Source organism: Sminthopsis crassicaudata, chromosome 6 (genome assembly GCF_048593235.1).
Source record: "Sminthopsis crassicaudata isolate SCR6 chromosome 6, ASM4859323v1, whole genome shotgun sequence".
NCBI classification, from domain to species: domain Eukaryota; kingdom Metazoa; phylum Chordata; class Mammalia; order Dasyuromorphia; family Dasyuridae; genus Sminthopsis; species Sminthopsis crassicaudata.
Genome location: NC_133622.1, coordinates 196,147,426 through 196,162,114, shown reverse-complemented (window position 1 = coordinate 196,162,114; position 14,689 = coordinate 196,147,426). Strand labels below are relative to the sequence as shown.

At 34.8% G+C, this 14,689-nt stretch overlaps 1 protein-coding gene across 1 annotated transcript in view; it reads left to right on the top strand.

Annotated features, from left to right (window-relative positions):
• Positions 1-14,689, top strand: part of SPON1 (spondin 1) — a 362,466-nt gene that overhangs the window by 183,468 nt on the left and 164,309 nt on the right. The window contains 1 exon segment of the mRNA XM_074275432.1: positions 9,041-9,189. Within this exon segment, the coding sequence (XP_074131533.1) occupies positions 9,041-9,189 (149 nt within the window).

Below are 14,689 nucleotides of genomic sequence, written 5' to 3'. Positions count from 1 at the left end.
TCAGGTTTGGGGTCTCTCTGGCCCACTGCTGACCTGACCTCGCAAAGACTGGGAATAGACTTTATCAAGAGTTACTTAGAGATTTGTATGGAGGTGCAGGGGCCTGAAAAAAGTGTTCCTATCTAGGGTATGAGTGTCATGGATGTCTATAGGCAAGACATCTGTTCTTTGATACAGACATTCTATACCTGCTATGGGTATAGTTATATATTAATATTAATAGATGTGATTAAAATTGGTGAATAGAACTTTGTTGTCCATAAAGATTTGTCAGAATGACTAATCAATCCAGCATCTAAATTTGATTTCTACAACAATTTATCTCTCAGTTGATTTCAATGTTTAGGCAGATGAATAAGTCTGAGCCCAAGTTTCCCCATGTGTAAAATAAAGGGGGTTGGACTGTATGTTCCCCAAGGTCTTTTCCAGGTCTAAATCTACAATCTAATGATTTCTTATTCCTTTTTGAGATAGAGATTAGAGGAACAGATTTTTCAGGTCATTAATTGTGTCTTCCATCTCTACTGTGAACTACAAAGTCTTGAACTACTTAAACTACAAAGTCAGATTTGTGAAAGGTACTATTGGGCAGAAAATAGACAAAATGTACATGTAGGGCTTCAAAGTTCACAAAGCCTTTTACAAATATTATTTCATTTGGTCCTCACAACAATCTTTTGAAGTGGATGCATTTATTATCCTCACTTTATATATGGAAAAGCTGAAACCAAAGGAGCATCATGAAGGGACTTGGCCAGGGTCATAATCTAATAATTGTATTAGAATATGAATAGGCCTTCCTGACTTCAAGTCCAGCATTGTATTCATCAGACTGCCATGTTGGAGTAAAATGTATATAGGATGTCATAAGATTAAATATTCACTACAGACATTTTGTGAACATGGAACTTGTCCCCTGAAATATCGTTTCTATTTTATATGGGTTTATATGGATTCCTTTCTGGTCTACTCTATTTCCAAAGAGCTTCATTTCTTCCTTCTAAAATTGAAAGCTGGTGGATACCTAAGTGCTAGAGGATGTTTCAAACCAATTTGGTGGGCCAGGTATGATCCTAGAAGCATATTAACAAATCATTGAGCTGAATTATTACATTCTAGTTCAACTTGTCTTGAAATATTAAATTTATGAGCTTCTGAAAGATTTCTGGGGCTTTATATAAGCCCAATGGACCTAACCAACATTCAGGTACAGAAGGCTATTTTCCACTTGTCACTCTTTCTGCATCTAAGTCATGTAATATCTTGTGTACTTTCTACCTCCCTTTAATGATTTATGCTACTTGTGACAGCTGGTCCAAAGGTTTGAGTGTCTGAGAGATGGGGAATATTTATCCTCACTGAAGACATTCATGTAGTCAAAGCAGAGTCCTGCAGGATAGCAGAATTATAGCAGAATCCTCCCTCTTCTCTTTTTAACAAAGATCATTGGGTTCCAGGGAGGGCCAAGGGAAACCTTTTTAATACTTTTTCAAGAATCACCCAAAGGATCACCATATCAGGCCCAATTAGCAAGAAAATCTTGTCCTGTAATTGAGGCCTTTAGGTTGATTGCACAATCACAGCGATCTATGAGAACATGAAATAGGTAGACTTTGGGACGATATATGAAGAATTCAGAGTGAAGCAGAAGTGAATCTCATCAGTTCCAATATGATTGTGTTCAGTTAGCACATGAATGATTCATTAACAGGGGAATAATGTTTTATAGCTAAGGTGGGACCTGATATTCACTTGTACTTGCAAATCAATAATGACATCTATCCAGGATAATTAATTTTGTCTATCTTTATATAATTACTCATCAAATTGACCAGGGTGGTGCTTATAAGATGCTAGATTTAAGCTTGGAAGGGATTTTAGGAGGAATCTAATCAGTCTCCCATTTTATAGATGAATGATTGAGGCACAAAAGTTAATTTATTTGCCCAAAATTACAGAGATCACAGAATGTCAAATGTAGGCTCTTTAATTCTAAATTGAGTCCTTTTTTCATTGTACCATGTTACTTCATAATTATTTTATGTCAAATCCTTTTTTGAGTATTAAAGAATTGGCTTATTTTACCATATTCTTTTATGCCTGCTTGAGCTGGCAGATTTTCTAGTTAGTAATCTTGGCTCCAACAGGAATGTCAAAAGTCACTTTGAGCTCCCAGAGGAGTCCCTCAATACTTTTTAGTAGATGAGCAGCTGGGTGTCATAATACACAGCTGGGCCAGGAATCAGGAAGATCTGAATTAAAATGTCACCTCATAACATGATGTAGTTACATGTACATGACATGTACTTCTGGAAATTGGATTCTATATAGGGTTAAGCCATCTATGGATGGTTTTGCATGAATTTTTTATTTGATTTTTTTCTTTTATTGTATTTATTATTTGTGATCATGTGCATTATATTGTGGAAGAGTTTAGTTCAGTGTGCATTGTATTACCTGAACTCAGAATTGGATGGCAACTGATTCTAATTGTACCTAAAGGTAAACCCAAATGGTAATATTCTGTATGAAAAGCATTAGAAAGAAACTTGTTGCATAGTTGCATTTGTTCTTTAATCTGTTAAAAGAATATTAATAAACTTTTTCTTCTCAGGCAATTAATTAATTAATTAAAGGTAGCCTCAGACACCAGCTGTGTGTCTTTGAGCAAGTCATTTAATCATAAGCTATAAGTGGGAATAATAATAGCACCTTTCTCCCAGAGCTATTTTGAGGACCAAATGAGTTAATAATTGTAAAGTGCTTGAGCTCAGTGCCTGATACATGGTAAATGCTATATAAACGCTGGCTAATATTATTATTAATAGGGGCAGCATTTTAAGTAATCCACAAGCTTATCTCATAAGGTATGATATAATATCTCATGATATGGATTATAGAGAAGTAATTTCTAGGGAGAGGCCAAAATCTCTGCATTGAGTGATCTAATGTTCACTTCTGACCAATGATGCTTTGGTTCCATTGTCTGTAGTACAAGTGGAAGGCTAATTTCCAAGTAAATCTTATGGTATACACCCTCCTAATAAGGCTTTGAGATGCAGTGCCCAAAATTAAATAAAGATTATAAAAATCTCTGCAGAAGAACTCACAATTTAGAGCCTGAGTAAGCAAGCTACCCCATGGAGACACATGTGATTTGTTTTTGTGACCTTTTTTCTTCTGGATAGAACTTAATAACAAGTACAGTCTGTATTTCACCATCAACTGGGAAAATACATGGGGCCACTCAACTACCGTTAATTATGAATAAGCATTTACTGGAGTGCTCATTTGTAATATGCTGAGAGAAATTAATGGAGCTTGACTTTATTTGTAGTTTATTTGCAGCAGTGTTAGGGTTAGGTAGATTTCATGTTTTCAAAGATGTAAGTATTGGTCATGTCTCTTCTTACATTAAATGTCCCCAGGTGACTCTTGAAAATGCATTGACTTTTGATAAGAAGACATGGCTGGGGAAGAAGAGTGAGAAAACCAGAAATAAGAGAGTCAGACTATAAGAGCTAACAGAAAGCAGCCATACTATCCAGCAATGTCATTGTACACAAAACAGGAAAGGCTCAATGGTTGGAATTGTTGATTATGTGGTTCCATGGTCATATGTGAAGCAAATAGGATCACCTTTACCATTTCAAGTTGCATATGCTGGCTCTGATAAACACCTACCACCAATCACAAACAGTAAGAAAAACTGTAGAGCTGATAATAACAATGGAAAGGAAAGTGCTATGACCCTGGAGTCAGAAGCCCCAGGTTCAAATTCTCCCAGCATGCTAACTGCTTGTGTAGTTATAGACAATTCATATCCCTTCCTATGGTCTCAGTTTCCTCATTTGTATGATAGGTAATTGAACCTTACAGTTCTGGATGGATGAGCTCATAGTCCCTTTACTCCAAATTTCTGATCTCTACATTCCAGGTTACAAGCTTCTGGAAGCAACAAACTTAGATTACCCAATAGCATGTCATGGGGCTCTGATAAACAGACATGTTCTTTTTTTTTAATAGCTTTTTATTTACAAGATATATGTATAGTAATTTTACAGCACTACTACCAAGCCTTTTGTTCCAATTTTTCCCCTCCTTCCCCCCACTCCCCTCCCCCAGATGGCAGGTTGACCAATACATGTTATATATGTTAAAGTATAAATTAAATAAAACATACGTATACATGTCCAAACAGTTATTTTGCTGTACAAAAAGAATTAGACTTTGAAATAGTGTACATTTAGCCTGTGTAGGAAATCAAAAATGCAGGTGGACAAAATTAGAGGGACTGGGAATTCTATGTAGTGGTTCATAGTCATCTCCCAGAGTTCTTTCCCTGGGTATAGCTGGTTCAATTCATAACTGCTCTATTGGAACTGATTTGGTTCATCTCATTGTTGGAGAGGGCCACGCCCATCAGAACTGATCATCATACAGCATTGTTGTTGAAGTGTATAATGATCTTCTGGTTCTGCTCGTTTCACTCAGCATCAGTTGATGTAAGTCTCTCCAGGCCTTTCTGAAATCATCCTGATGGTCATTTCTTACAGAACAATAATATTCCATAACATTCATATACCACAATTAATTCAGCCATTCTCCAACTGATGGACATCCACTCAGTTTCCAGTTTCTGGCCACTACAAAGAGGGCTGCCACAAACATTCTTGCACATACAGGTCCCTTTCCCTTCTTTAAAATCTTTTGGGATATAAGCCCAGTAGTAACACTGCTGGATCAAAGGATATGCATCATTTAATAGCTTTTTGAACATACAGACATGTTCTTTATGCATGTACAAATAGAAGAGGAAGGGTCATCCCTCCATCTCTCTTTTCCCAAATAGTAAAAAAAAAAAAAAAGACCAAGTTCATTTTGTTAAGTTAAATGGCCCGTTTCTCAGTCATTCCCCAAATTTCCTCATTTGCCAGGATGCTTCATTATCTGCAAGCTATATGAACAGGTGGGAAATTCCAAGCATGATAAGTTCCTAATAGCAGTGATTAGCATATCTAAAACCTTTCCAAAAGACTGCTTTGGCTTTTTTTCCCCTCTTCTAACATTCATACCAGTAGCTTCTGAGAACCAAATGAGGAGCTGTGTGAGCTGGTATTGGCTGTAACAGAAATATCACCAACTGACAGCCGCCCAGGTGCTATCAATACATCAGGGCAGAGAGCAGTATACTAGATTTTTCTATAGTTATCTTGTCAAAACTTGGTTTATATTACTTGTCAGGGAAGTCTTTTCTAATTCTGTTTATGACTTAGCTGAGAACAAAATTCATTTACAATGGTTTGTGTACTATTCTAAACCAAAGCACAACTTTTGATCAAATTAGCATTAGTCAGTAATATTTCTAGAATAGGCAATATATACCTTGGGGGAAGAGTAGAAGTAAGAGAAGAGACCCACATTTTCCTTTCCTGATCCCCAGATAGTTCTAGACTGGTTCAGACTTTTCTACACTATTCTAGAAGGGAGAAATAATAAGAGCAAGACAGAAAAAAGATTTAAAAGGATCTTAGATTTAGAACCAGAAAGGATCTAGTTTTACCCTCTTATTTTATAAATGGGGAAACTAAAGTCTAGAGAAACTTGACAGACAAGTCTTCTCTGTTAGATTATGAGTTCTCTGTAGGCAGGGACTTTTTTGCCTCTTTTTGTATCCCCAGTACTTAGTTCAGTGCCTAGCACATAGGAGGCACTTAATAAATGACTATTGTTGATTGACAGAAGTAGTAAGTGAAAAGTAAGGACATTAGTTTTCTTATTTTGATTCCAAAACCAATGCTCTTTCTCTTGGAACATTTGTCTCCCAAAATATTTTTTTTTTGGAGAAATTCAATTATTAGGATATTGTGCATCCCAGAGTACTGAGATATAGAAGGCTGATTATTGTCCTAGTACCTGGTTAGTAAGAACAACTGAGTTTAGCACCTAGTTACTAAAAAAGAAAACCTTCCAAATCATAGAGTCATAGATCTAGAGGTGGAAGTGATCTCAATATCCACCTAATCTGACGTCTTCTTTCCCCAATTGTAGACATTGAGACCCAGAGAAAGACAGTGGCTTTCCCAAGATTCCACAGGTCATAAGTGTCAGAGACAGAATTTGAATCCAGGTCTTTGCCAGAGCACATGCATTTCCCATTGTACAACATTGTTTCCTTGAACTCCATCAGGATATTTCCTACAGTAAACCTTTTCTGCTTCCCTTCCTGGGCAACAAAGCTCCAAACTCACAACCAGATTTGTCTAAGAAAGTTGATTTAAAGAAGCCTTTCCTGCTGCTTACCCTGAGAGTCAGAATTACTAGCTACAATTCTGATATTTACAGCCCCCAAATAATGCTCATTGGGATCATGTAATCATTTGCACAAAGACACTTAAATTTTTTGCTTTCTGTCCGATGTGCCACTTTCTTAAATATTCTGGCGCAATATGGTACAGAAAACAAATCCCTCTTTGCTTCTAGGAGGGCTTCTGAGTCTTGCCCTTCTAGACTCAGAATAGAAGAATCTTTCTGTTTCTTTAAAGTTCTTTGACACAGACTCTGGGAAAGAAGCAAGAAGAGAAACCAAGTCTATCATGATTCAACATTGGTAAAGACCAAATCCATCAGACTTTGTTTATTTCTTTTCATGTATTACAAAAGAACAAGTCAATAAGCATTAACTCAGAATTAACATGAGTTGAATGGTTCCATATGTTTGCCAGACTCATTGTGAAACTTATATTTGATTTGTTTTGAATTCCTTTCAGGGAAAAAAAATATACAGAAATAAACAAAAGCAAACTTAGGGCAGATCAGAAGCGTGTATTCTGTGACCTCGAATGTTCTTTGAGTGCTTTGAAGATACTATGAAACCCTTAATTTGAAGGTCAGGCAGAACATCATTCCCTTTCCAGTCCATTTCCCTTCCGAGAGAGAAAGCCCTGACTGGCCAAAAGAGAAAGAAAGGAGCTAAGTGTAAGCATTTAGTAAATCTCTGCCTACTCAAAGGTGGGCTGATCCAAAGGAAAAATTAGGGATAGCAAATATGTCTAACTTGGTCACCAACAGACAACTGGAGACATCTCTATTTGACACTGATCTCAAACCTCTGGACAGTGTGGGAACAGTCAGTACAAACTGAAGACGTGGCCAGCACTTTCATCTTTGAAGATGTGATATCTGCTTAATTCTAACATTCATAGGCTTTAAAAATATTTCATTAAAATTTTCAAAAAAGTTCATATTAGCAATATTTAACCTCTTCCTACCTATAAAAATTAAGAGGAACAGAAGGTAAACATAGCAAAATTTAAGGTTCATTTTGGGTTGTCTTTTTTTTTTTGCCAGTGTATTATTTAGAGAGATCTATTATAATGAAAGTTATTGGAGTTTTTTTCCTTCCCATATATAGCCAATTAATGAGCTTTATTTACAGATATGAATTTCTTTAAAAATACTATTAAAGTAAATTTCTTTTTCTTATAGTGGGGGGAAGGATGTCAAGGTTCTAGATAAGTGTTTAAGCTATTGGGAGTCAGAATTCCTAAATTTCTGGGAGATAAAAGTTGTCTTACTTTTTCTTTTTCTCCCATGGGGTTAGTGCAATTCCTGGTCCAGAGAAGGCACTTCATAAATACTTATTAATGCTGTTACTGAATAAAGGGCAGGGCAGGCTTGGAGGTCAGGGAGTGGTCAGGATACAGGCCAAGCATCTGGGCAGTAGTGGGGTAAGTAATTCAGCCCAGAGATTTGGCTCAAAATTGGTTGAAAGAAATTGGGATTTTTTATCTTGAAGGAGAAAACATTTAGGATTAAATTGAGTAAAAGCCTCAGAGGCAGATTTGGATCACCATAAGGAAAAATGTTCTAATAATTTAAGTTGTCCAAAAGTAAAATGGAGAGTCTCTGGAAGTAATGTGTTTCCTATTACTAGTGGTCTTCAAGGAAAAGCTGGATGACCACTTGTATGAAATATCATAATGGGGATTAATGTCTAATGTAGACTGGGTAATCTCTAAGAGTTTTAAGACTTTATGATTGACATTGTCCTTTTCTAAAATATAAATATCAAATATTACTAAGGTTTGCTTTAAGACTTTGTCATTTCTGCCTTATTAATTATTTTAATTAATTATTATTAATTATTAATTAATTTAATCAGAGCTTTCTTATCAACAGTATGAAAATCAGTTGCCAGTAGGAAACATAATTTTTGGCAGAAAGAAACAAAGGAAAAGGAACAGTTGTGAATTCTGAAGAACTGCCATGGAAGGCAGGATTCAGGATGACACTATAGTTAAGGGTTCTGGGCAGTCAGAAAGCAAGATGTTTATAGGAACATAAATTTAAATGGGACCTCAGAAGCCATCAAGTCCAATGTTGTTGTCATTAGGTCATTTTTCAGTTGTGTCTAAATCTCTGTGACCCCATTTGGGATTTTCTTGGCAAAGATATTAGTGTGGTTTGCTGTTTTCTTCTCCAGCTCATTTTACAGATGAAAAAGTTTAAGTAACTTGTCCAGGATCACATAGCTAATAAGTAGCTGAGAACAAATTTGAACTCCAATTTGAGTTGAGTTGAGTCAACTATGAGGAAGTTGAGTCTTAATTTCAGTCCCACTGTTCTATTCACTGTACCACCTAGCTACTTTCACCTAATGCCTTCCTTTTAAAGATAAAGAGATGAGGAACCAGAAGTTTAGGAGATTGACTCAGTTACTCAAGTAATAAGGAGAAGAGTCAGGGTTTGAGCCAAGTGTTTTGTAACTTTTGATCCAGAGCCTAAAAGAGAAGAGTCACAGAAGGGGATGTGGGCAGTATCACATTTTTCTGACTTCATTTTTCTTTTCTATCATGATTGTTCTTTTATTTTTTTACCAGTTTTATGTGGATTCCTTAACAGCAAAGAATAAATATATTTTGCATATCATCAGTGTGCCCCCAGACAAATTTGAATCACTTTATGTATATATATATACATATATATATATATATAAAATTATGCCAACAATAACTAAGTCATAACTTTTTTTTTTTAGGCCGGGCCAACCATTGGTCAGCAATTATTGGTGGATCACATTCCAAGAATTACGTGCTGTGGGAATATGGAGGTTATGCTAGTGAGGGAGTTAAGCAAGTTGCAGAATTGGGCTCTCCAGTCAAAATGGAGGAAGAAATTCGGCAGCAGGTAAGTTATGACAATATTGATATTCTGCTAAAAATGAGAAATTGTGGAATGGTTGAGGTAAAGGGAGAAAGGGGAGGTTTTTTTGTTTTGTTTTGTTTTGTTTTTGAAACGTGGACTTTTCTAGGGACTTAAAATTTTCAGGAACTATTTCCTCTTAATAAAATGTGAAAAATAATTGATTTTTGAGGAGATAAAGGAGAAGATTAAAATTGGTTAGAAAAATGAGGGAAGAAAAAAGAACACTTTATCAACTGCCTCAGTCTAGTTAGAATTTGGTAGATAAGTCCTAGTGTGATTCTTGAAAGCTAAAATAGCAACTTGTAATGATAAGATTTTTTAAAAATTTATTTGGTGAATTTACCTAGTCATGGGCTTCTTATCCTCAGCAAATAGAATAGTGGTTTGAAGAACCAATTCATCCTGCTAAATTTGTACTGCAGACATTTCTATTTTGTTGAGAGTAAGTTAAAAAGCCAGTTAAGGTTAAATTGCAGATATTCATTCACACTATATTGAATTATTAGAATGAAATTATTAGAATGAAATTAAATTATTATTAGAATTATATGATTAGAAATTTGAGGTGATTGGGAAATGCTTTTCACGCCTTTTAAAAAAATCTATCTTAGGAAATAAAATGCAAAATGATAAATGAGGGGTTTTTTTGGGGGGAGAACAAGGTAAGCAAATAATTAATGTCATTACAAAGAAGATGACAACTCTTGTGCCTTATGTTTTAGAATCTTATCCACTGCATTATTATAAATTTCCATCTAGAATCAAGAAAGAAATATTAGGCCACAATTGATATGTGTATTATATAGCAATTTTCCTGCAACAAAGTGGCAAAGATCTTAAAATGTGGAAGATCGTCCATGATACATTTAGCATTAGAAAGCAAAAAATATAGAGGATGAGACATACCTGTGCTTAGTATGAATAAGTGGCTTAGAGCCTTGATTTTTTTTCCCCCTTGAACTAGCTAGCTCTCTGAAGATGAACCGAGATGAAGTCATTCTTTTATCCTTGTTGAGTGACCAAACTGAATATTCACGATTGGGAACAAGGTTCTGTTGCTGCTCTTCCTTCTTACTATGTCAAAAATTTATAATTTCCACAGGGATTGATGAGCCTTGATCTCAATATTCTTTCTAAGAGATCCAGTACATGGATAAATAGTTCTTGAGGCTTCCTAATGACTGAATAAAGTATTAGCTGCTTATAATGATTTTTAAGTCCCTTTTTTAATGGCCTTCAAGGTCTTGCCTTACTTCTCTAATCTTATTTCACAAGATTTACCTTTGTGAACTTAATACTCCAGTTAGCCTGTTCTGTTTTTATCCTTTCACTTGATGTCTTCCAACTCCATGCCCCTTTTAAAAGTTATTTCTCCTGCCCAGAATGGAGTACTATAGTAGAAGCCTGGGGAGATAACTTTTTTTTGCCCATAGCTACTGAAGCAACAAACATCAGACAAGTTCAAGACTTAAACTCTAATATATTAATTGAAACTCAGGGCAGACACATAAGCAAGATTCTGTAGAGACTTATATATCTTTCTGGTCTTTCTAGTCAAACTGGACTGTCTTGATTGACCTTAGTGTCTAACTATCTTTGGAATCACATTCTGAAGTGGTCACTCACTTTACTGAAATGTCACTGCCCACTTCCTTCCCTTTCTACATATAAAACAACAAGGATTACTACTGTGTAGACTCTCCTTTTGATCAACTAGGCTTTGCTCTTTTGAGAGGTAGATCATAATAATATAAGGTTCTCAAATGCCAAATGCCTTACCTCCTTACCTCTGGAAGTCAGGGACCATCTCAGAAAGTTTAATAACATGTTAGAATTAGATTCAGGCTCTTAGATATTAAGAGAAGTATTGCTAAAATTCAGAAAAAAAAATCTCAGAAAAGAGGCCATAAGCATCTAAGCTCTGAGAATTTATACAAAGAAAACCATCAGAGCAGGAAAATTTGGCGTAGGTAGTATCTGAGCCTCTTATATTATCCCATAATAGCAAAGAATCAGGTTCAGTCACATTTCAAGCTACTATAATAATGATTAATAGATAGTTGATATAGATTCAACCCCATTTTACACAGTATAAATTTTTAAGGGAAGTTAAGCTGTGATTTCATAGGTATAGGAAAATATTGGTACAGAAATTGCTCCCACCAATGTAGACTGGTGACTCATTTGTTTGCCATTGAAAATCCTTTATAATATGGCTCCTACCTATCTGGCCACTCTGAGTTCACATTCCTCACTTTATGAATTCTTACATTCTAGCCAAACATGCCTATGTGTTATGTACTATATGTAGCATTCTGGCTTCTACCTTGATGGTTTTATATATGTTTATAGCTCCTTCCCCTCCTCACATCCTGGAATGCTTTCCCTTCTAACCTAGGCCTCCTATGCTCCCCGTTCTTCAAGACTCAGCTCATCTTCTCTTTATTGTTAAATTTCTAGAAAGAATAATCGCCCTTGGCTGTCTCTGTTTTTTCATTTCTCTATCACTCCTCAAATACCCCAAATCTGGCTTTCACCTTTTTACTGAGAAAGAACAATCTTCATAGTTGCCATCTTCAATCTTAATACTCAATTATCACTATTTTTTGTGAAAAACAATAATGCTCACTATAAAAAATGTTAGACTTCCTCTTAACATAGTTAATATTGGCTTGAAATCAATAGAAATTTTCCTTTATTATGATTTTATAGAGAATATAATTTTGCAATTCTTGTTTAGTATTCTATAATTTAATAAATAAAATTCCTTCAAAGGTTGAAAAAGGTGTCAGGGAAAAAATAAAATAGACATCATGCCCAAATTCATCTGATCATTTAAAAGTTTCTTAAAATGAGTTCATCTGTGGACCCAGGAGAATAGACGTCTCTAGTCCTTTTTTCTTAGAGCAATCCCATTAAAACAAATTCACAAGGTTTTACTGTTAAGTTCTCAAATTTCTAACCAAATTAGGAAAACTTAGAAAATTTCCCTACCTGATCCCTCTGGATAAATATGAGTCTTTGTAGGGTACAAAGTTTTTGTTGTTTTGTTTTGGACAAATTAGGATATAGTATATTCTTTTGAAAAGTGATTGACCATATATGAAGCAACTAAAAAGATATTTTAAGAATTGAAGCCTTTGGTTTGATTTAAGTTAGGATTTGTGGAATCTTAAAGGGAATTTTGAGAATGTTCTTAGCTCAGTTTCCTTGCTTGTGGACCATGATAAAAGGAGAGGTAAGAAGTCAGTCATGAAAGAATGGAATAAATGGAAAATAAAATATAGGTGCTATCATGACTGATAACCTGTTTGCATACTCACTGTCTTGTAATATCTGCTTCACTTTCTAATTTAATTTTTCTTAACTTTAAAAATTCTCACTGATATTCTACCACTGTAAAATTTCATAACTTCTGAAATTCCAAATAATCCAACATCAAATATATCATTATTTCTTAATTCTATAACAAATGTAAATTATGTGCATGATATTGGCATGTAATAATAGCTGCAATACTAGCTTACATTTATATAGCATATTAAAGGTTTATAAAACACTTTATATACCAAAAATTTAATGGTTACTACCTTGGACAATTTTATTGCCCATTAGCAATAAAATGGATTTGGTAATAAGGTCTTGTAGAGTTATTTCAAATACCTTCTGCTTGAAGATAGACTTTTAAAAACAACTTAGTTTATATATTTGTTTTCCAACAATTGATTTATCTTCTTTTAAATATTTATTTAAAACTAAATACAAAATAAAAAAGAGGAAAATAAAACAAAACATTGTCATGTGTCCAGCAGAACACAAAGAAGAATTCAAAATATGTAACAATAAATTTCCATTTTCCATTGATTTATTTTTTGGGGGAAGGTTTTTCTATTTATATTTTCCCCCAAAGTGAAGCCAGTGTTTTAAAGTATGATTTCCTTCTCTTCTTTTCCATTCCTAAATCCATTTTTTTCTAAATTTAAATATAAATTCTCCAAGTTTAGAGAAGACAAGACCCATACACAGTAGAAAGAGAGCCTCCTTTATTATACTTTAGAATATAAATCAGCAAAAAATTTTATTCTATATATTGTAACAAGACAAGTCAGGGAAAAACATCAGATTGTACATGGAAAAGGATGTCTCTATGGGGGCAATAGGACTTCTGAAATAGAAATTCTTTCTTGTAGGAATTTATAATATGCAGTAGACACAATCATGCTGTATTCATAATTGATCAGTCATTAACCTCGAGAACAATTTGTTGTGTTTCATGGGAGGAAGAAGAACCATTCTAATCTTCTACTCTGTCATTCATTGCCTTAGGGGAGGTACAAGACATAATGGACTCTTGATCTTTTGGGTTGCTCTCCTACAAGAACTGAAAGAACGGAGTGAGATGTGTTTGCCTGATTAATGCTAAAGGGGATGTTTTGTTCTAAACTTGAGTTACTCATGTCAAGAAGGAGGAAATAGTCTTTTTATTAACTAGAACATATATTAAATACTGTATAATAAAAAACAGTGCTGTGGATCAGTTGAGAGTGAGATGGGGAACTTTGGGAGCTCACTGAGTATTCTCACTTACTGTCTTTTGCTCCAGTCCAGAGAAAGAAGTGACTCACCTCTTTGCCTTTAGCAAAGTGATGTTCTTTTTTCTGGACCTTCTCTCTCATCTTCTCTTACCAAAAGTCATCTTTCTCACACATGTACCTTTACTCTCTGCCTTTCTAAATCTTTGACTTCAAAGGTGTGCTGGCAATGTCTTATCTTGACTCAACAACTCTCTTGATATATTATTCTACCATTTCTCTCAGAGGCCATCATGACCTCTTTTTTTAAATTTTTTCTTCTGCCCTCATTTTCCTTGCACCCACAGAAGCATTTAATGCTTGATAACTTTTGCTTTCTTGAAGCCCTCCTTTTTCTTTTCTTTCAAGGTTTTGTATATTTTTAAAATTAATTTTATAATTATAATTTTTTGACAGTACATATGCATGAATAATTTTTTGACAACATTATCCATTGTATTCATTTTTCAAATTGTCCCCTCCCTCCCTCTACTCCCTCCATAGATGACAGGCAATCCCATACATATTAAATGTGTTACAGTATAACCTAGATACAATATATGTGTGTAAAACCAATTTTTTTGTTGCACAGTAAGAATTGGATTCTGAAGGTATAAGTAATCTGGGTAGATAGATAGTAGTGTAAACAGTTTGCATTCACTTCCCAGTGTTCCTTCTCTGGGTGTAACTGTTTCTGTCCATCACTGATCAACTAGAATTGAATTAGATCTTCTTTATGTTGAAGATATCCACTTCAATCAGAATATATCTTCATACAATATCGTTGTTGAATTGTATAGTGGTCTCCTGGTTCAGCTCATATACGTCTCTCCAAGCCTTTCTGTATTCATCCTGTTGGTCATTTCTTACAGAGCAATAATATTCCATAACCTTCATATATCACAATTTAC